Source organism: Callorhinchus milii, unplaced genomic scaffold, assembly GCF_018977255.1.
Source record: "Callorhinchus milii isolate IMCB2004 unplaced genomic scaffold, IMCB_Cmil_1.0 Scaffold18, whole genome shotgun sequence".
NCBI classification, from domain to species: domain Eukaryota; kingdom Metazoa; phylum Chordata; class Chondrichthyes; order Chimaeriformes; family Callorhinchidae; genus Callorhinchus; species Callorhinchus milii.
In genome coordinates, this window is record NW_024704759.1 from 12,067,701 (window position 1) to 12,091,152 (window position 23,452).

The following is a 23,452-nucleotide window of genomic DNA, read 5'->3' on the forward strand; positions in this document are numbered from 1 at the left end:
AAATCATTGCCCACTTACACATTAATCTGTGTTACGTATTGTTTCATTTCTTTAACGGAGATCTCCAGTTTAATGAAGAGCTGTAAGGAAGAGTCCTGAATCTCCATGTCCTCCTGCTTCAGCAAAAAGCTCAGACCTCCGCCACCTTCCTGGGCTGTCTCTCCGTTCTGCTGATTGATCGGTTCATCCGTATCGCCCGATTCCGTCTCCTCTCTGATGAAACACTTCCATGTGGGAGCAGCCATGGTGGTGATGTTATGCTGAGTGCAGATCATAGGATTTACAATACCTGCGAACAAAAGAGACAGTGTCTGACTGCAATGCCATATACGACTGTTGAATTGTCATTGAAGCATTTATCTTTCGTAGTACAGTAGCAATTAATCCTCGTTGACAGCCTGTCTCAGTCGGTAGCTTTTGAGTCAGAAGGTCGTTGGTTCAAGCTCCATGTCAGGATTTTCAGCTCATAGTCTAAATTGATGCACTTCAAAACAGTGTTGGAGGAGTGCTGCGTTGTCAAGAGATGCTGTCTTTCAGATGAGATGTTAAACCAAAGTCCCATCTGCCTCTTTAGAATACTAATGTTTATTTAATATTAAATAATATTCAGATTATTATTAGTTCATCACCTTACCAATTGTTTGGAATAAATTTCTTGAATAATGAATGGTCAAACTCCCTTCAATTTAATCTCTAATTCCTGCTGCATCGTAACATTTTCAAGGCCGACTTGAAGGCAACAAGTTAAGTGCATTACGTGGATGCAACATCATCTTGCATTTGTTATAACACCCCTCACTCAGGGTGGCGTCTCAGAGCACTTAAAGCACCAAAGCATTTCATTGACACTTCAAAGCACAAACGTTGAGTTGAGCAGCAACTGATAGATTGACCGCTATTTGAAATTTTTTTTTAAAAACAAAATTACGCTTACCTTGATCCTGTTCCAAACCGATGAAAGAACTTTTCCGACCAAAGCGTATGCTGAAAGACCTTCCAAGAGAAGTAATACTTTTTGGACAGGACACCTCCATCACATTAATATGACAGTTTGTTGGACAGAAATCAGCACTGGTCAATGAGTGTAATTTGGTTGTGGCTTGCTTGAAAGATGGCCATGCTCTACTCTTCAGCTCCTGAGCATACTAAATAGATAGCAAGGAGTTAGGATTCGGCATTAAAAATATTTTTCTGTTTTACAAGAAATATTAAAAGAACACATACGAAGCTTCCTGAGTATGGAAACTTAACATAAGTTGCTTTTGGAAGCACTGAGGCAGCAGAACAAGAGGACACAGGTTTTAGGGTGGCAAAGGGCAATTTCAGGACAGACACCAGGAGCTATTTCTTTACTCAGAGGATAACTAACAGCAGGAACGAGTTCCCAGGAAGAGTGGTTGAGATCAGACCAGGAGACTCATTAAAAAAAGAAGAAACAGCTTGATGCTGTGATGGGAGGATGTTCGGGTGAGTATTGTGGAAACCTGAGATCCAATTGGTCTCTATCCAAACCAATCTTGTGAAGAAGTGCACCCAATGCTCTTGCTTTTGGGAAGTCCTATACAGTACATCAGACAACTGGCATTTCACAGAAAACGAATCGTTTAATGTGATAACGTACAAAAAAAATTCTGATTTGACTTTTCAAGCAATGTCAATCCACTACCTCAATGCGCATCTCTACATACTGACTGTGGGGAAGGGAGAAAGAAGCCAAGAGGGACAGACACTAAACCTAGGGCACAATGATATGACAGGACATTTATGAAACTGAACTGGTTTGATTGACTCGCCTGATATCCAAATAGATGCAATCAAAATTCAGTTGCTTGTTTGGATAACTGATATCTCACAGAAGTCAGGCTAGACAGGCTAACTCATTGTAATGTACAGTATAGTAAAGCCACTGTGATAGCCAGCAGTGATTTGAACCTCAATCTGCCAAATGCAAATGATAATAAGTCATCTATTTTACCTAGACGTTACCCAGTTTCCACTCCTGCTGTAAATTTCACAGTTTATAGGCTATTTTATAAGGTTAAAATGTATAAAAATACAGTTATTTATGCTAACCATATGCTGGGGCACAAACTTCTTGACATAGGATTTGAGCTTCCCTGTGAAACAGGATATTCCCATTTTATAAGCACTTATATCATCGTCATAATGGAATCATCCGACAAACACTTGAACCAATTTATGACCTCAAAGTACTCCTTGAGAAGTCCTCCTGATTCAAAAGGTGATTATATAAATGCAAACTGTATTATTGTATTGTAAAATGCAGACACGATGAGCTTTAGGGCAACCAAACAAAAAATTTAAAACATAAAACCATTACAAGCAGCTACACAGTTATTGAACGTTAATCTACGTCTCAAGTGTTTAATATTTGCTTTCCACGGGTCAACACAAAGGGGATACTTCATCTTTAACTGACAGGTCAAAGAATGCAGCCCTTGTGTAAATTTGAGTTCACTCCGCAACACTGCAATCAAGCAAAACATTTTTGTTTTAAGTACCTGTGAGTAGTTAGCGATTCTCTTATTGATTACTTTGAGTTTCATTTCACACTGTTCCCTGAACTCAAGTTGGGACGTGGAAATGATTGAGTTCCTCGAAGAAAGCAGTCTTCTGCAATGTTTTACAAACTGACTGTCGTCTGTCTTCAAAGCTTCTACAATCTGTCAAAGAATGTATTCGGGTTACTTCACGAGATCCGCTAAATGCCAACACAACAAAATAAGCAATAATAGAACATGTTTATTACAATACTGTATAAACTTTACCAGTGGGGAATGAACCATTAAATTCTTAGATCAGATTAGGAGATTGGATAGGGATGTGCAGTTGGCAGATTGGGAGTTCTCTTTTGCTACAGAAAATAACAGGTGCAATTTGGCTCCGAAAATACCAAAGATAATGCAACAAAAGATCGTGTTAGTTCTTTATCTTCTATTTCTATGACATATTTCACACGATTTTGAGTTAATTTCCTTTCGAGAACTTGCAAATTCCCAACACGGTCCTCAGAGACCAACGTGCCCTCTTTTAGTGGAGGAATTGGTTTGCGGAATTTTGGGAAAAACAGGGGAGGGGTGGGCCCACTTCAAGATGGATGGGCTGGCATCCAATCTCCGACAATCCAGTCACCATCTATCCGCGGAGTCGGTTGACATCTCAATCTTTTATAAGCGGGCAACAGACGTGATGACGTAAAGGCAGTCATCTTTCAGGATCGCAGATTTTGAATTTCCCGGCGTTCAAGTAAGAAATCAACGGGCTCTAACTGGATGGACAATCCGTACCTTTGCAGTTAAATTGAAGCATCCCCTCGGCTCCACCATTTTCTCCTTCACGTGGCATTTTATTCCTGCAGCGCTCACGTACTCGTACACCACGCCGTGCTCCAAGTGTACGTTGTCCACCGCCAGGCTGACATGGGAAGTCTCCCCTTCAAAGCTCGGTCGCCGGTCTACAAAAGATCGATACCCAATTGGCAAAACGTTAAATACCAGTCTTTGATTAAAAGAACAACTTACAGCGCTCGTCAATTATTTACTGGTTGGTCTTAAGTACACAGTGCAATTAGTTTCTAATTACGTTAATTCATTGAGTGATGTTCAGCTTGCTGTTTCCTTCTAATGAGTTTGTTAACCCAACCAGCACTGGCCTCGCGTTACAGATGTGAAATTCTTTTAACTACAGCTGAGCCAGGATAGGGGTAATGGTTCTGAAATCACAGCAGATGGATATTACAAGCCAAGTGTGCGGATATCTTCATTCTGTATCCGATCCACACCATAACTCGGTACCTATTTGACTGCGCGTTCGGTCATCTGTCCCCTCTCCATTCCCTCGCCTCCCACCCCCAGCTCTGGTGTCCTTCCAGCATCGTGAAGCCCTTTGAGACATCCTTCCGAGATGAAAGCACAATATAGAATGTATTGTGCATCTGACCTGGGAATGACTTTGGGAGACACTTTGGGAGAACAATGTAAAAAGAGTTTGGGTGAGAAAGTGCTTCCTATTTCCCAGCCTTGACATCCATCACTTCGTTGAAAAACATCCCTCCACCCCCTCTATAAACTGGGTTCTACAATTTCATTCTTTTTTCAGATTTTACTGGCTAGTATTAAGAAGTAGAAGTGAAGAGGTAGTTCTCAGCACACATTACTCCAAACCAATCTATGTGCAGGTTCTGATACCCAAGTTTTCAACAACTTGCATTTATATTGCACCCTTTCACCGAGGGTAATATCTTGGGAGTTTTCGGGGTTACTGTGGGGTGCTCACAGGGTTAAAAATTAACTCTCCACTTGCTACAAGTATATTAAATACAGCACAGACAGAAGGCCAACATTAACATATCGGGAACAACAGATAAAATGTCAAAATGGAGATTATGCCATTGTGGACAGAGGATCATTAACATTTAAATGACTAATGGAGACTGGATATGAATGTCATTAGCTGTCTAAGGGCCAGATCTTGGAGCATTGCCTAAAAAGAATGAAAAAGTTAAGAGTTTCCATTTTTCTTCAGATATCTGACGAATAAATACGTCCTTTATTCCCCCTCTGCTCTGTAATCACGTGAAAGATTTACACATTGTAATTTTGAGGAAGTGGCAGAACACAGAAATTCTCAGGCGTCACAAGACATTTCAATTCTGAAATAAATAATTGCCAATGTGCAAAGTTAGTACAGTACATGATAGTTCTTACTGTTCATCTGGGAGTCACTTTTAATCAAACCACTGAAAGCACATTACGTTAGCGAAAATCGAAAATTTAACACAGATTAGGCTATCTATTATTTCTAGTTCTGTGGTGCACAGTGCATCCAAACCAAAAGTGCTCAGTTACCATCTTAGAAATGAAGCTTGGATTGGGCTCAATTGCAAGAAACCTCGACTCTAGATCAGGAACTTTTAAGTCCCAGATCAATATTTCAGTTGAATCAGAGTTGATGCTCCATTGTAAGAGGTGCCACTTTTTGGACAAACGTGAAACTGGGTACCTGTCCCCCTGTTGCTAAAGGTCGCATGACACTATCCAGAAAAACAAAAGAAAGTTCCCCTGTCCAACATTCCTCTATATTAATTGATCGTGAATTTTATTGCAATTGTGGGACTTTGCTGGTGCGAATGGCTGCCCTATTCTACCCACAAAAATAATCTGTGATTCACTTAAGAGACATTTTGGTGTAATAAGGTGCTCGAATGTAAAAATGCAGGTTCTTCCTTTCTTTCTTAGTAAATGTAGTTATTTAGCAGAAGTAATCCTGCAGCTATATGCAGAGTTGCAATTCTACCATGGCTCAACCAGCTCACTGTGATCACACAGGAAACCTCGTACATCTCATCCCCTCCCCGGGTACCTTAGAAACACGTGAGCTGTATTTAAGGGCAGACCTTGCAAATGTCTGGCTCTTCAAATGCAAAGCAGTGCAGTCACTGCAATTCTCTGATCTGCCAAAAGGAGGCACAAGTGTTGCACAAAGAGATGGGAATCCTGAGCGACTGTTAATTTGTACATTAATCACATACACCCAGTACTCATTGGGTTATGTGATCGTACTTATCACAGCGTTGACAAATTCAACCAGTGTGGCTGGTCGGTAAAAAACAGTGCATGAACAAATTTTATTCTCTGCATATTCATTCAATTTTGTGGGCCTGATTTGGCAGTGGGAATTATCTATCCAGAAATCGTTGGTGTTGGTCACCGTTAAGACAGGTGTAATTAATTGGAAACTTCTATGCTTCTTTTGAAATTAATCAATATGAACCAGACAGACAGATTCTGTTCCTGATGAATCTCAACGTACCAGCCTCCTGCATACTCGTGTGATCGAGTACTTCAGTTTGATCAGTCGATCGCTTCTCATGCACCGATAGTTCGGAAAGAAGGCGAAGGCAATCTGCTTTGCCTTTTGTTTGTGTTGCCTCTGCGTCTGCGTCCTCCACCGTCCTATATATCCATTGATTGGATCCTTTTTTCTGCTCAAAATCAAAATGAAACAAGAACATATCAGTTCAACGCAATTCGAAAAGAGAAGGGAGTTGACTCTCTGTCTCCCGGTGACTTGGACAACAAACCCTCCAAATAAAATTGCTCACTCATTCCATGGCTCTTTGCGGGACATTGCTGCGCGCAAACTGGCTGCCACGTTTCGCCCACAAAAATACCCAGTCCAAACTACTTTCAAGTATATCCCGTGAAACGCTTTGAGACGCCTTGATGACGTGATAAGGTGCTATATCAAATGCAAGGACTATTATTCTAATCTATTCTCCCCGAACCTTGCCCCACATCATTCTCCAGCTCCCCACAACCCCCCACTCCCACCCACGGTTCAGGTGCCCAGGCAGCTGTGTGAAACACTTTGAGAGACTATGTATGTGTAAATTGCATTGCATTATATTGTAAATCTTGTGGTGGACACCGACCAAGGCTGGCTGCAGCATTCTGGAAGACTGCTTCTTACCAGTAGGTTTTTCCTGTTAGAGTTGAAGTGCTCGAGGACAGCAGTGTAGTTCTCCTTGCTGACATTGTTGCCGTTTACCTTGGAAATACACTGGCCAGGAAGAAGCCCAGCTGCTGCAGCCCCCGACCCTGTAAAGATAGCGGAATCTTACATCTCCTAAAACATTACTTGTTACAAAACTGCGTGTAGTTAAAGCATGCAACATAGCAATCCAAGAGTTTGCTTGAGTTACAAATCGAAGCTAACATGTATTGAAAGGTGAGTAAGAGCAATATCCAACCAAATCTACTCCTTGCACAGAGCCTCACCACACGCACACCAACTGCTGGGGGAAAGGTCTGTGTGGATACTTTCCGAACCCCAAACATTTCCAGCAAAAATAATTCCAACAACCTCACGTGTTTAATGTTCAACTCTGAGTCCCTGACATCATACAACATTCCCCTCCCATCCCCCCCACCCCCATTTCCATGTCACAGGAATTGTCAAGTACCATTAAATATTTGTCCATTTCAGACTTAGACTCCTATCCCTGTAGCTATTCTGCATCAGATATTTGTTTAGCTATCGCTAAATGCCGCAGAGAAACTGATAAGATCTGGAATATATGAATCTCATTGATACAGACAGAACCATGTACATTGTCCACTCATAAAATCTGCAGGAGTGCTACACCTTATCTTTCAGTGAAACCCTCTCTCTTCATGTCTGTCTTCAGCATTTTAACCCTGATCTCGGGTCAGTATTGGGGAAATAAAATATCACAGCTTGTGAAATCAACGGGAATCAAATGAAAATGTACAAAATAATGCCATGAACCATCGGACCCAACAAATGCCATTTTTTTCCAGGAAACGGAGCGATTTTCATTCACAAAGATCGAACACAAAGGTTGATTAGTGTGGAAAAAGGGAACTGGGCTGTTTCGTGCTGGTTTGGCATTTTGTAAATTGTATCTTGTGACTACTTTCTTGCTAAGCACGTGTGAAGTCCTGAGGAGACAAAGGAAGATTGATGACTTAGAACGCTACCCATATGTTCTTCATTGTCCCATAACAGGTTTTTCTTTTTTTTCCCCTAGGAGAGGGGTGACAGAGAGAAGCAAACATGGGGAACAGATGCTTTAACTCAACAAACCAAAAAGAAACAAGAGTCTGCAAATGCAGAGACTCAAATCAATTGAACTCAAGGTCTCAATGAAGATGCAAATTGTCTCGAAAGAATTGTTTTCACCTAAAAATGATGATCCTCGCATTTGACATAGCGCCTTCGAGACGTCTCAAAGCACTTCACAGGATATACTGCAAAGCAAACTGACTGTGTATTTTGTGGGCGAAAATCTGCCGCATCTTTATTCTTAACAAGCTTTATGTAGCGAGTCAAGATTCCTCAAACAGACATACGGACAGGATACACTGACTGACCAGCAGAGAATCAGAATCAATCACCCGCCCGTCTGGTTCTGTGAATTACGGGCCATCAGAAATCAAGCCCACGATGTAAGCAAATAGTTCTGGGATTTACGGTATTCACACGTTTATGTAATAAATAGCTCTTCCTGTGATTATTACTCAATGTTATTTGTCAGCACGATTCAAACACATTTTGTTTATTTAGGCTGCAATCCATTGTGCAAATGGTTTAAGAAGCAAAATGAATGCTTGATAAGCTTCTTTAACATTACTAGCGGCATACCACATTTTAGCAAAACATTACAGCATTGAAGTAAACAATTACAGCATATTGTTGCACTCAAACAACTCCACGTTTGAATCTTAAAGAAATGCTGATATACATTTTTTAAATAATATGGTAGAGATCACAACTTTTGGTACCCTTGCATACGTAAGTATGGGAAAGACTTTATAGGGCGTTAAGTTTTTGGGAGTAGTATTTTTCAACAGCAGAGAATCGATAAACGGACTCTGGGTCTACATTGTAAGGAAGCTATACTTTTTCTATACTCTTGACCCAGCATAGTTGTGTATCCAGAGATCTAACAATTATTCCCTTTTTAGCAAGAATAGCTGCTTATTTAACTGAAGTGCCAGTCCATTTGCAAAGAATGCTTTTTTACAAAAAAAAGGCTAAAGGCCAATTTTGCCTTTCTCACAACTCCTGCTTAAACCTTTCCTCTTAGGAATGATCGCAAGAATTGTGTTCAGGAAGGAGATACTGAAGGAACTCTTATGCTGCACCATGTAGCTTTGAACCCAGCACGTGTAAAAAATCATCACCCTGGGAACTTCTGGTTACAGTTGCTCCCAGACGAATATCAAAAACTACCTCTGGCATATTGCCAATTAACATGGGAGATAGGTGAAGTCATTCTCAGGAGATAGCAACAGTACTTCTGTGCATTTTCCAGTTAATGTGAAAGATACCAGCATTGTTGCTCCCAGAAACAAACCCCATCCCCCAAAAAAACTCTTGCATAGCTTCCCCGTTAGAACAAGAGGAGACGAGACTTATCAATATTCAAACATAACATTTTGTCTATTGAAACAGTTTGCGTTTTCTCTCCGGTCAATTTATACAAGTTAAAAAGCTTGTGTTATCCGTTCCGAATCTTCAGATAAAAAAAAAATGACTTTAGGCCACAACTGAATTAACACCAGTCCATTTCACTTACGGCCCTGATGATTTGGGACTGTTATGTGAAGAGGTATTACACAGTCAATTCACTTTACAGTCAATTCTTAAAGCGCTTCACAGAATATACTGTAAAGTGAATCGACCGAATATTTTGTGGGCGGAACCCAAATCATAGGCAAAAGGAAGGAATTTGAAAACTAAACAAGTCTGGGTGAAGAATTCTTTGCTCTCGTAACCATTGCGTGAAAATGAATTTTTGATGCATTCATTGAGGCACCACCCAAATCTAGCTCCTATTCCTTCGAGTGGATTGTGTTACAGACCAAATCGGTGTTGTTATTATTGAAACGAGCGACTCAAAATACAACTCAGCTGAAATTTAAAGAGGAATGCGGTGATGGTTGTGACTGCCACTGCATCCCAAACCTGTGCGGGCTGGTTACCACTTGTGTAAACGGCCTCTAAATCAAGTCCTTTTTTTAAAGTATATCTTTAATTACCTTGCTTTGAGAACCACACTTTTGACAAGTCCCGTAATTACAGTAATCGTGACTTTAAATGGGAGAGAGGTACGACGACCTACAATTTCACTCTCTTTGAACCAAAATAAGTTTGAACTCGTGTGGAAATGCTATAATTGTAAGCAGGTGAGCGAGGGGGCATTCTGGATTTTATTTCAGTGAAAGGTGCCTGTGTTCTGGCAGAATACGTTGACGGGCCACATAAGGAAGAGGTTTCAGAAATCCTTAAAATGTTTACTTGTGACTGCAATATTTCAGTGCGTTTACTTTGTTCAGGATGAACTGAGCTCTCAAGCCTCAAACCCCCAAAAGCAAAAGAATAATCCTAGCATTGGATATAGCGCCTTTTACGTCATGAGGACGTCTCAAATTGCCTTGCAGGATGTACTGGACTGTGGAGAAGTGACTATGCACAAGCTAACCTATATTTCGCCCACAAAACACACAGCCTTTACAATATGTTCAGTGAGGCGCTTTGAGACGTCTCGATGGCATAATAAGGTGCTTTATCAAATGCAAGGATTGTCAAATGCAAGAATTATTATTATTATGACTATTGATCCCCCAACTACTTTGTGATAATAAATGAGCTCGTCCTGCATCATCTCCGTGCTTCTCTGAGAAATATAAATGAAATAAACGCAAGACGAGTGCTGTGCGAACATTTCAAAGCTTTGGACGGAACAAAGCTTGACAAGAGAACCTTACCTTTCAGAACCGCGTGAACATAGGGTGGAGCAGTCCCACGGATCTGGAAGCTCAGCCCTTCCGAGGAGTCGGGTATCTTGATTATCCTGCATTGAAAACACAAAACATAAATAGTGCACAGCTGCGCTCAGCTTTCTGCTCACCAGGAACAGGCATTTGTAGAACATTCCCAAGTCTGCCATAACCCTAGGTATGTACAGTCATCACAAGGCCAACCCTCTGTGTTTATGAATGCCAGGAATCAGCCATTCCCTTCAGCTACCATGAGAAACCTAACAAAACTTTGCAGGGTAATATAAATCGGAGAATCTGGGCTGTAAGTAGCAACTCATTAAAATGTGGAATCGGAGGCTTCTCGCAAGATGGATTTCACACAAACCTAAGTCACACTAGTTGAGGACTGTAAGTTCAGTGCCTTTAAATGCATCAGGACATCTCAGTCCCCAGCCACATTGAAAGCACCAATGTACAAAAACAAAGCTTTGAATACCAACAATGTGTGTCTTATAAGTTGGATTGAACCCTTTTGCAACAGCCACAGGCAGGTGAAGCCATCAAGAGATTAAAATCACATGACAATTTACAACAATAATATTCCTTGGCATCTGATATTGTACCTTATGTTGAAACATCCCAAAGCACTTCAGGGGTTTCGGTAAGTGTAGTCACTGTAAATTTATGGAATTCATAATACTGTGTAATTTGAACTTAACAGACAATCTTGCATATAGCAATGTCCCGTAAACAGCCATGAATGAACAGTTTTTTCGTTAAATCTGGGGGATTGTTGGCCAGGACACCCAGTGAAACTCGCTTCTCTTTTCAAATAATACCGTAGGATCTTTCATGTCCACCTGTACAGACACAGGACCTCAGTTTAAAGTCTCAAACACAAGGATTGTCAAACGCAAGGATTATTATTATTATTATTGATACAAGTGCCACTAATAATACAGCAATTCCCCTCCAAGCACTGCACTGTGTGTGTCAGCTTAATGTGGCCTTCATGCAAACCCATTTGTAATTGTGAATTTGCTGCATTTTTAAAAAAAATACCAATGAAAACATGTTTGGACGAAGGATTTTTACATTTATTTTCACCAATTTTCAGGAATTCTGTCTTTATCGGGCTAAATGGATTGAAAGAAAGGTTTGCGCCAAGTTAATAAACCCAGAACATTGTGAACATTGATATATGCAATGACCGTGCGAGTATGATGCGGAAGTTTGAGACACAGTCCCCTACTCCAAATAATCTTACTGTGTACGTTAATTGTTGCCTCATGCCTACCGCTCATTTAAGGCACTCAAGTTTCTTTTGCGTCTGATTATTTTGGCTTGCTCTAAAAAGGTTCTACAAAAGTGGATTCCTTACAAATCTATGTGGTCTGATGGCGGCAGCAGATCTGGCTTTCCTGCAGGCTAGCACTGAACAGTTCAACTAGCTCTCGGTATGCGTATTTTCGTTGGTTTATATCAGCACTTGGAGCGTATAAAATGGTTTGATTCTGTGGTTTCCTCTTCGCTGGTAAGAATGGGATTTCTGCGCTACTGTTTCTCATTAAAACCAGTGTTTTTCAATAAGCAATCCGAATTCTGGGCCACAACATTTTTTTGTTGAACACTACATCACGGTTCAATTATTCCACTGATTTCCTTCACAAAATGGGTTGGAAATGTTGTTTTGATTTGTGGAGATTCTGAATCCACATCACACCATAACCTAATTGGCACTCACTCCAGCTCCAGTTCTACTGGACTCATGACAGGAATGCACCATCATCAAAAATTCTGACCTCTTTATCCAAGAGCTGAGGCGAGATGCAAAACGGCTGAGTTGCGAGGGCTGTTGGGTTTCACTATAAAATTATATTCCACTCACGGGACTAACCATAACTGGCAAGAGCCATAGTCATTCATGAGTTATCAGGTCAGGCCCTACATGCGATATAAATAATGTCCCATTGGTCTTCACGATGTTTCAGCATTCTCTTTGCTCGATCTCTAACAAATCACTACTGTAGTCGTACATTTTCTTCAGAATCCCTGGCACCTTGCCATGCATGAGATGCAAGCAACAGTACCATTCGACAGTCACATATTTAACAGCCGAGAGACCCGTCGAATTGTGGTTACGAAACATCCCTTAGCAACTCTCCGTTTCATATTCAGGCTGAAGGAAACTAATCAAGCTGTTACAAATTGGGCATCAAGGGGAATGAGCATTGAGTTTCCCCCAAAAATGCTCTGGAGAAACAGGCAATATAAACCACACTGCAACATGTTCAGTTATAGTGCTGCATATTATCTGGTTTGTAACAGAAATGACAGGTAGCAGAATTTGGGTCATACTTGGAATCAGATCTATATAGATTAGATTTGACTAGGAACACAATGCAAGTGGTCAAGTGAATGTTTTCACTCATAGGTGAAAAAACTTAAGTCAAATTAGCAGCACTAAATTACTGGTTCCATTCAGGAGAAAAGGACGTTGAATGAGGAAAAGTGGGAATGTCATACCAGTATAATTGAGGTGCTCTATGAAGGTTCAGGAATATTGCAGCAAGGGGCACGTGCAGTTGGAGCACTACTGACCTAGAAAGCCGTAGGCCAAAATATTTGCAATTCTTGATTATTCAAGAGGACAAAGGGATTGGGGAAGAGGCAGGGTGGATTAAATAGCCATGTTGATTAATCTTTAAATAATCCACACTTTGTTTTGAAATAGGTACCGCATGATTAAGTAACTACTGAAGTTCTGAAAGATTTGTATTTGTCTTCTTGTATTGGATCACGAGAGGAGAGCAAGCAAATCTGACTCACTCTTTGGATTTGGTTCCAACCAGCACCCTCAGTGACCTCCGACTGCAATGAAACTGGTTCAAAATAATCTCCACTTCCAGGAACGGTCGAAGGAAAACCAGGTCCTCGTTGATGGAGTAGATCTTCCTTCCTACCTGAAGACCTGCAATCTGCAGATAGAAATAATAGCAGAAGTCAAGTCCTTTGTTAAACAGGTAAACGTGAGTCACTGACTCAATTCCTCACAGTTCATGGCCCTGACAAAATACTCAGAAATTGCAGTTATTTAAATAAATTCAGATTTTGAGAGCAATAAGGGAAAGAGATGAAAGATAAAACTAGTGACGCGTGGCTCGAACCACTGCAAATTGGTGCCAAATTACAAGATAAACAAGGCCCGTGTGGTAACTCAACACAAACCTTTCTATTTGAAATCCTGCGACACATCAATATGGAAAAATTTGTCCAGCAAACATGTACTTTTAATTAAATTTGCTTCCTTTCTTCTGTTCCTGAATAACCAATATCCTGGCTTTCATCAGGCACATCTGCTCAGATTTTACACAACAACCCCATTGCATGATAATGCATGATAATGTGCCCAGCATCCTTAAGTGATTCATCATTTATTATCAAGCAGGCAATCTGTGCTTAGCATTCCAGCCTCCCGCTAACAATACTCAACACTTTCTCCATTGCGACAGGCGAGGCACTTAAATAATCCTTAACGTCGCGCAAAGTTATTTTTAATGAGCAAAACATTCATTAGCAAAAGCACCTGCACTCCTGCACAGTGAGTGTTTTTCTACTTAATACAGTCGCTGGACTATCCACTATGTTAAATGCGATGGTGCTTCACAGAGAAGCCTTTATGAGAGTTTTCAATGGGAATCTCAATTAAACAGGCTAATCCCAGGAAATACAAGTTACAATGACACATTCTTGTCAAAGAGCGATTGGGAACATCTCAGGTGTACGTGATACTGGTAAACAGCAAATATAGTACCGCTATCTTCCGTTATACCACAAACCATTCTAGAAATACAAGTATGCTAGTTCCTAAGCAAGGTACAGTCTGCTGGATGGAGAATTTTATGTTCCTGAAACATTTTGAAAAGCAACCACCAAATTAACTGGGAGTTAGAAGAAGCCATTTGAAATAAACGCGCTTTCAGTCATCCGCAGAATCAAACCTCCTGCAATGTGTAATGAAATGTCTAAAAGGTCCTAATTCGGATGGGAATAAACATACAGAGTTGTGGCCACAGTTCATTCATGACATGATCTGGAACTCAGTTTCGAAAAACGTTTCTAGGGAACTATGAGAAAATGAAAAGTCAAAATGAAAATGAAAAAAAAACCACTGCAGGCGTGCAAACTGATTTCCAACCGGCTTTCAACCAGTCTCCTGCAATATATCTCTGCCATTAGTCACAGGCCGTTCACACCAGTTAAGTGTGAATGACAGGTAATCTTCATGGTATTGGTGTGTGGGACAGTGTCATGAACCAAGTGGGTTCTCAGGTGCAACTTTGTTATTTAGATGAAATGAGCAACTCCACATTGTGTTCCCTTTCTTATAGCACATTCGTGTTGCAGAGTGTTTCGGGGGAAGTGCAAACAGAACTGGCTATCTCTGGTGTACTTGCTGGAATGAGAATCAGGTCCAGTTTACACTGTGGGGAGGAATCCCTACTCCCCAGCTACAATATCGAGCGTGTACCTGCACCACATAACTTCCAGGGAAAGCAAAAAGGAGAAACAGCACATAATACAGACCATCATTAAAACATTCTGTTCTTTGTAAAATGTTTATTTCTGTGCATTAGTGTAGAAACACTGGTATCGGGACTTAGGAATTAGCTTTAACAGTGAAATGGCTTAAATATCTGAAATATCCATACACTGCTTTGAAGAGCACAGGACTGTACCAACAACAACAACTTGCATTTATATAGCAGCCTTCACGCAGGGTAGGGTTCCGGAGCATTTAAACCCGATTTAAAACTGGACAATGTTCTGCTCTTTAACCATGAAATGCTTTTGAGCGATGAAGGCACTCAAAGTACATTAGCACATTTAATCCATAAAGTAGGATATCTGAAAGCTTGTCTAATATTGATTATGATGCTCTGTAGATACACCTGCGAGTCTGAAGGTTCCTTTAGACAGCAAGAGCTTTTACTGCACTCTTCTCCTCTTCCCTTAGCCAAGGTGTGCAAGCCAATATCATAAAACTCTTTTTTAATTTTCCTCACCGTACACAGTAACCCGAGGCGTCTGAAACTCTTCCGTTTAACCTTCAAACGTAAGCTTTTTTTTTACACAGTGAAGAACCTACCTCAGCATAAGAGCCACTTTGTACAGATTTCACCACAATGGCTTTGTTTTTTTCCTCAATTTCAAATCCATATCCTTCGTCTTCAGGCAGAATCTAAGGGAAGAGAAATTAAAAACAAGAAGGAAATAATGGGTTGACTTCGTAGCATGTACGTCAAATAAAATACCCCAAATACATCCTGTGGGATATTATTCAAACCATTTCCCTTGCGTGTATCACACACTCTGGTCTACATCACTTCTCATATTAATCCTACGAAAGATAAATTGGGGATGTGGGGAATAAATGCCTAACTCATGACTCAAAGGGACTCCAATTTGTTTAAATTAAAAAAAAGTTCATCAAAGTTAGTCGACTGTTAGTCGATTGGCGGATCGCTTTCCTGGGGGTAATAATTCCTTAAAAAAATAATAAAGTGGTCACTTCAATCCGTGACTGTTTGTGGGACGCTGCTGTGCGCAATTGGCTGCCGCGTTTCGCCCACAAAATATACAGTCAATTTACTTTACAGTATATTCTGTGAAGTGCTTTGAGACGTCTAAAGCCATAAGGTGCTATATCAATTGCAAGGATTATTATCATCATCATCAAAGAACGGTGCACAATATACCATGACATTGATTCAGACAGTATTAAGCAACTCTCTTCACAAGTAAGAGTTATAGCCTGTGCAAGCCTGGCAAAATGGTTTCCTGATATGTTTCATCACTGGCACACAACCAAGTGCTGAGAGTGTGCCGTGCTGTGAAAATTACAGCACTTCAACCTTGAGAGGCTGTTGATGGCTTCTGAGGAGGATATGCAGAATTGGTGCTCTTCAATCTTCAGTCCTCTGCGGTGCCCAATAAACCAAACTGTAAACACTTTTCCGTTCATAAGGTAAAATCGTTGCCCTGCGATTAGCGAGGTGGAGGAATGCGCACAGACACTTCTGAACCCCGGGGTCGAAGGTTCACCGTCAGAGCCCTCAACATCAGCCAATTTTCAATCTACGCTACACCAGAGCCAGTGCTTCACTAATTTTCTTCCACAGATCAATCATTGCGAGCGAGCGCGGCAAAGGAATAGGATCGAGCTTGTGTCTCGATTCACAACAAGCTGAAGAGCGTGAACTCCGCAGTGATTGACCTTCCAGTGCTCCAGAACCGACATTTCTAGGTGAAAAGTCAAGTACAAACATATTCTATTTTTGTTTTAAAGTAGCACTTAGAAGCTTCACTAACGGGCAAGTACATAGATTTAGAAAAAAAAGATGCCTGCATCATAGTCTGTAGCGTTTTAGATAGAGATAGCAATTTATTTTATATTAAGAGGCGTCAATCACTGAGGCACATGTGGCACAAGCCCTCACTTAAAGAGATGCGCTATTGCTGCATATAATAATAATAATCTTTGCATTTGGAATAGCGCCTTATACTGCAAAGTGAATTGACTGTCTATTTTGTGGGCGAAACACTGCAGCCAATTGCGCACAGCATTTCCCACAAACAGTCGTGGATTGAGTAATCAAATTATTATATCTTAATAAAATAAATAACTTGTGACAAGCGTTTGTTGGGGGGCGGGTCAATATCTGGCTGACGTCAAAATTGCTCTGTTCTTGTCCTGGAAGATTGGTACGGTTCATTCGCAACAAGTATTTGGTCGAAAAATAAATGATCGCTGCTCAGACTGGGACCAAGGATGTTCTAAGTGCCTTCCTGTTGGCAAGCCTGAATCATGGAAGCTGAATGATTTTCCTTTGGAAGTCAAAAGAGAAATGTCACCAGGTTAAACAAAATGAAAAGGCTGCGGGTTCAACAGGCTTTCGTGTGCAATAATGTTTGGAAAGAAGACAAAGCAACAATGGGGGGAAAAAAAAATGGGCACCACCAAAAGAAACATTACTGCCAAAAAACTGTTAATAGATAACTAACCCTCCCTAACAGCCTTGGCAACATTTCAAAACATCAGCAGTATTTTCCATACTCAAGAAATCAAAAGCAATTAATATTCAAACAGACCTGTCCTTCAACTCCGAAAAAAAAAGCCTTCCGAATCAAAAAGTTACACAAATGTTTTCAACCACATCAAGTGAATTAGCCCAACCTACACTCGGTTTCTGTAGGCACTTTCAAAGCAAAAGAACAAATATCCCATTCAGCTCTGGAGGAATGATTTTATTGAAAACCAATAGAATAAAGAAATGAGAAAAGCTTTTGTGCCCTTTATTTAAATGACAGACCCACTGCAACTAGACGATAAGAATCAAAGACAATACCAGGATGTCACAAATGAACATCTGCAGCAAATTTTTGTTCATACCAAGAATTCCAAAAACGACACACTATTCATTACTGCACCACAAGAATTTGTACTCAATGCTCAAAATATTGCAAAAATCAGTGACACAAAGCAGACTGCTCGTGATAAGGATAAGACAACCAACCTAGCTCTAAACAACACAAAAGCACTGCATGATGTGAAATGTTCCAAGGACTCCTAATGCGTGATATTTCTTAACAAGATTTCCCTGTTCTGCTTTGGTAGTAAATTGCAATGGAGCGTAGTTCCTGTGGGTCAGTGTACACATTTGGCCTGGTGACCCTTGGTGGGTCTGATTCCTTCCTGCACACATGTCCGTTGCAGTTGGAATCATTGACGAGCGAATGATTTTATTGAACAATGATAGATATTCATAGCCCATAGAACCACAGAAATATACAGCACAGAAGAAGGCCATTCAGCCTATCATTTCTGTGCTGGCGCTTTGAGAGAACAATCTGTTCAGTCCCAAGTACTTGCCTTGTCCCCCTTACAAAATTATTATTTTTTAGATACTTGTGTTGATTTTTGATTGATAACATTGATTGTGACTCAGCCAGCACATTTGACTGGGCATTCTCATCCTAACAAAGATCTGTGCAAAAAAAACCTCCTAATCTCCCACTAATCTGCTCCTAATCTCAAAAGCATTTGAGACCAAGTGTAGCTCTCTCCTGCCATCTCAGCTGTGAATAGCTAACTCAGCACTTACTGGGAAGTCTAACCTGAGACTTTTGACGATCAGAATATTGCTGTCTAATGCATGAAGTTTCGATGCTGCTGCTAGTGTTTTACTTCCTGCCCCGCAGAATAAATTCACCCAAATGAAATCAGCAACAGTCCCAAAGTGTTTCAACCAATCTTAATAATAACCCTTGCATTCGATATAGAGCCTTATCATGTCTTTGAGATCTCTCAAAGCGCTTTGTGGCATATACTGTAAAGTGAATTGACAGTATATTTTGTGGGCAAAATGCGGCAGACAATTGCGCACGGCAGATCTTGCAACATAAATGCACTACAACAAGTCACGAAAGCAACAAGAAATGTAATACAGTAGATGCTTTGATCTGAATTCCGGTTTAGCAGTCTATAAACTTTTTGATCAGCTCAGCAATATTCGATGGTATCCCACTTTTTTTAAAAAAAGTAACTCAAAATTGGTGTAAATTCACAGGAAAAAACGTATTTGCATGGTTAACTGTCTAATGTAATGATCTCATCGCTCTGAATAAACAAATATCTCTCAAACCATTAACTCTGGAAATAAACATGGAAACATCTATCATGCCAAGGGCAAAGAAACATTTATCTGCTTACCAGAAGAGATTTAACAAGGATATTTTCAACCAATCTGAAGTCGTTCCGCAGCTGTTTGTTCTTGGAGCTCGTACCCTCCATTTCTTCATCGGCGTAGAAGCGGAAAAACTGGGATTCATCCTTGAATTCGCTTTTCTCCAGGACTGTTAATGTGAAAAATTTAAATGGTCATTAAAACAATCTCCATTTGACAGCAAGGAAAAAGAGACACAGTGGGAATCTCAAAAAGGTTTCATAATATTGGGTGCAATTTATTAAAAAGGGGTCAATTCTGGGTTCACTATAACACAATGCACATTTTACAACTGCTAATTACAAATGCTCCCACTCTCAGTTTAAAGTAAAATACTTAAAATATTTAATACACACCATTAGCCCATTAGTCAAGAGTTTGGTGACCTACAGCATTTCAATTAAACTTTTAGTTGAAACAATAGCTCTAAATCATTCATGAGGGTGGGAGGAAAGCTTCATAGGTTATATTTGCTATACAAATGTAAGCTTGTTGTTGTTGTTGTTGTGTTAGGCGTTATCAACAACAGCATTCAAATCAACTCCTATACAATGTTGGCAGTTTGGTCAACATGTTGGTAAAACTTCCCGCAATTAAACTGGAATTGCTTAACAGTCAGGAACTATGAATGTCTAAGAAAGATTAACTATGGCATTTAAAACCTGTATTCTCCCTTTCTATGTAACAGGGGTTTTTAAAGTTGAAGCTAAATGTTGTCAAAACAAAGGAGGGGAGAAACAGGATTGCACATGGTGCCAGTGCAAACTACAGGGAAAAGATCAAAGTATCAAGACATTCATTGGTCATAATGTACAGAATTGTCATTGTATAATTGTAAAAAGACAATGTCCAGAGATGAATTGAATTGAAACAATGGCAAAACGATTTCCTGCTACTGAAAATATTTCCAAGGGTTCTTTTTAAAAAAAATAAACACAAAAATTCACAAAACTTAGACCTGGGTGAAAGGGGGACAAGATCCATAAGCTGTATTTAAACGGTTTTATCAACTTTTACATGGGTAATAAGTTGAGATGGTTGGGATTTTTAAGATTTCATTGTAAAAGAGGAGGAGGAGGCATTTGACAAATGTAGCTGGTTGTTTGCTTCAAACTACAATCATTGGTTTATTTCTGGTGAAATATTGCCAGGCAGAGTCTAGTTTTATAATAAAAACTTGATTTCTGCAGAAATTCTAAGCTATTGTTTGAGGTGATGTCTCGTTTCGAATCATCATCATCATCATCATCATCGTGAAGCGACACAAACCATGCTGGTTTTTGACCAGCTGATGTTTTCTGGCTTTCGGGTCATTGACTAGATGATGCAGACTGACAACCACAACATTTTGATCGCACTGGAAATGGAAACAATACATGTACAACTAGAGCGAGCCGCTCCATTAATGTAGCCGAAGGCAACCACCAAACCACAGGATTTCACTGATGATCGTCATTGATGACCGTCATTGATGTAGTCCAAGAGAGAAATGGGGTTCAACGAATTCTCATTGCTGAAGGAGAATAAGGGGATGATGTGCAGAAAGGTGCAGAAAGCACGAAACGTGTAAATAAAAACGCTGAATACTGCAGAGGACAAAGGGAGACGGCAGGATGTCTTCCTATTGAGTGACTGTCAAGCGAAATGATGATGAAGTTCCAATTATCGCATTGAAAATACAGACTGATAAAAAGATGTTTCTTTGATCGATTACCGTGATGCATGAAGCCATTATTGCACAGTCCGACACCCAGTGTGACCGCTTCCTCTCTGGTCTGGCAGTCACCCTAGCAACAAGACGACAATTTAAAAAAAAAACTAAAATACAGCACCTCAAGTGATTTCCTTTTGAAACGCTTCCATTGCAAATCTAAATTTAGAACCCCAGGGCTTTTATTTGCCTCAGACAATGCCCTTTTAAAACAGAAATGGAACGGGTTTCCATTGACGTTCAAAAATAGCACAACCAGAGCCATGAATAACGTGTAAAGGAAATGGAGAGGACAAAGACAATGTGTCTGGAGGCAATTAGCTAAAGTTCACTTAAAGAGCTGTGGTCCCAGTCACGAACAATTTGTCTTGTAGATAAAACAACTGGGATTGCATATGGCTTTTCGAGGTGGAGCTCTTATTTCTTTTAAAATAACAAAGCTATTTTTTTTAATCTCGTACTTTGTTCCATAAGAATCACTTATCAAATAGGGCACAATGTCATGAAAATAACCCTCAATAGCATTTTTCTGAGGGATTGTATGAAAATGCACAAGACTGCCATTCAGCACCGCACCCCAAGCCAGGCCTCATGTGGTTCTGCTCCCCCATGCACCCCCACCAAACCCACTGCCCCCCACCACCAACCCCCTCCCCCCATTCACCATAGCCCCCCTCCCCCCACTCACCGCCCCACCCCATGCCCTCCATAACGATCTCGACAGTCCAGTTCCTGAACCAGGCAGGTCTGTAGGACTCTTGGGCACTGTTGATGACAGACCAGTCTGCCTTCCTGGCATCAGCAGGTCTTGTGAGTGGCAGACCAGTTTCTGGGAGCACCGATTCTTCCCACTTCCCAATAGAGAGGTTCCAAGCTGGACAAGCAGCCATAAGCTAGACAGAAAGTGCTCTCAATGATAGGGGTCTCGGGTTTTAGCGAGTTCAATGTCTGCAGTATCCCAATGCACAGTCTGGGGTCCCCAAGTGTTTGCCCTTTCCCTCCCTCCTTACCTGTGCTAAAAGCCAATCTATCAGCTTGCTCGCTGGGACCACAGACTTATAGGTCTTTAGATGATGATCTCGGTCCCTGGATTTGAGGATTTAAAACAAGTTAATTTTAAATTAATACGTTTCAGAATGCTGTTCTGGTTTCCATACAGAGACACAATCCTGGTCAATTTTTGTAGTTCCTATAAAATCATGCTTTTGCATCAACTACCTTTTCAACATGCTTTTGAAGAAAACCTCTCTGCTATTCTGACACTCAAGTTACCCTCCATGTATAATGTACAATCTGAAGTTTCTTGTTTGTTTTTTTACCCAAAACATTGCTATCAATTCTAATGGGAAATTCAGGCCAGCAAAAGGTTAAGTACAAACATTAAGCAATGTCATTACCATTTATGGACAGTCTTGAGCAATATTTGTCTCTCTCATTTTGATTTTTCCTCTTAAGAAAAACCTTAAATCTCAACAGTCACATAATCCGGAGAATTGTTTACTTCACTTGTTAATGAGATAACACTGCAGAAATACATGTCAAAATAGCACGATTCAAGGGGCAAGCTTCGGCGAATATAAATACAGCCCTTGGTTCCTACAAATTCTTTGAAGAAAGGAAAACTTTAAAATGCTTCAATTAGTTTCAACAGCCTATTCCTTGTACATTGAGGGACATGCAATTTGAGCAGTCGGCAATTCATATTATTTTGATCAACTGAGTCAATAATTAACACACAGTGTGTTCGTCTAACTGTCTAATTTTTAACGATTTAAGTATAGTTTTGTTTTAATTGCCTTATCTCTGCCAGCATCTAATTAATTGAAAGGTCAATTTAGGATTGACAGCAAGCATTGCAGACAGACAGTTTTCCATTATGCAGATTTTTGTTTTTGACACTGTAACATTTGCTGAAAATAATGCAATCCTGAATGGATTGAACACTAAAGTATAGAAACAAAGAAATCCACAGTGCAGAGGGAGGCCATTCTAAAATGTTTGGGTTATCTTTAGATGGGCCATATTGCAACAAAACCATCTCACAAATATATACAACACAATTGGCTGATTATGTCTAAGCAGCAGGTGTTATCAGTGAACGTTGATGAGATATGGCAATAATTCTGCATTGGAATAAACACTGATGTTCCTTTCTAAAGCAAATCCTCAAAAAATGCTTTGTACATCTTAACACAAAGTCACAGACTTGCGATAAGAATATTTATCCTTCACCAAGCTGAAATCCAAACAAAAAACTTACTTGATCACAGGAGTGAAAAGGCAATGCAAACGACAGTACAGCCTCACCCCCTATCAAAGAAAAAAAAGTAGAATCAAAATGACATTATTTCCATGTTCGGCCACCCACCATCTGGTACATTTTAATTCAGGAATACGTAAGAGTTTTAATCTCCACTCAACACAACAAAGAGGCTGAATCCCACAAAAATCCTCTCCACACACACACACACACACACACACACAAATGAGAACAATGTTAAGAAATCCAGAAGGTTACCTTAGACATAATATCTTCCATCTCGCTTCTGGGTTTGTAGGTTCCATCATCGTATCGAAATCGGTACAAGACCGCTTCGTTTCGGAAGTGATGCTTGTCGGAAACTGAAATAAACATGATCGTAAAG

General features: G+C 40.3%; 1 protein-coding gene across 1 annotated transcript in view; it reads right to left on the reverse strand.

Moving 5' to 3' along the window:
* Positions 1–23,452, reverse strand: part of prex1 (phosphatidylinositol-3,4,5-trisphosphate-dependent Rac exchange factor 1) — a 94,959-nt gene that overhangs the window by 19,192 nt on the left and 52,315 nt on the right. The window contains exons 12-25 of the mRNA XM_007911416.2: positions 23,326–23,429; positions 23,068–23,117; positions 21,818–21,893; positions 20,811–20,883; positions 19,084–19,226; positions 15,460–15,552; positions 13,140–13,288; positions 10,317–10,402; positions 6,493–6,620; positions 5,833–6,004; positions 3,309–3,475; positions 2,523–2,684; positions 935–1,145; positions 19–289 (exon numbers count right to left, since the gene is read on the reverse strand). Of these exons, the coding sequence (XP_007909607.1) occupies positions 19–289; positions 935–1,145; positions 2,523–2,684; positions 3,309–3,475; positions 5,833–6,004; positions 6,493–6,620; positions 10,317–10,402; positions 13,140–13,288; positions 15,460–15,552; positions 19,084–19,226; positions 20,811–20,883; positions 21,818–21,893; positions 23,068–23,117; positions 23,326–23,429 (1,885 nt within the window). The remainder of the gene's footprint in view (positions 1–18; positions 290–934; positions 1,146–2,522; positions 2,685–3,308; positions 3,476–5,832; positions 6,005–6,492; positions 6,621–10,316; positions 10,403–13,139; positions 13,289–15,459; positions 15,553–19,083; positions 19,227–20,810; positions 20,884–21,817; positions 21,894–23,067; positions 23,118–23,325; positions 23,430–23,452) is intronic.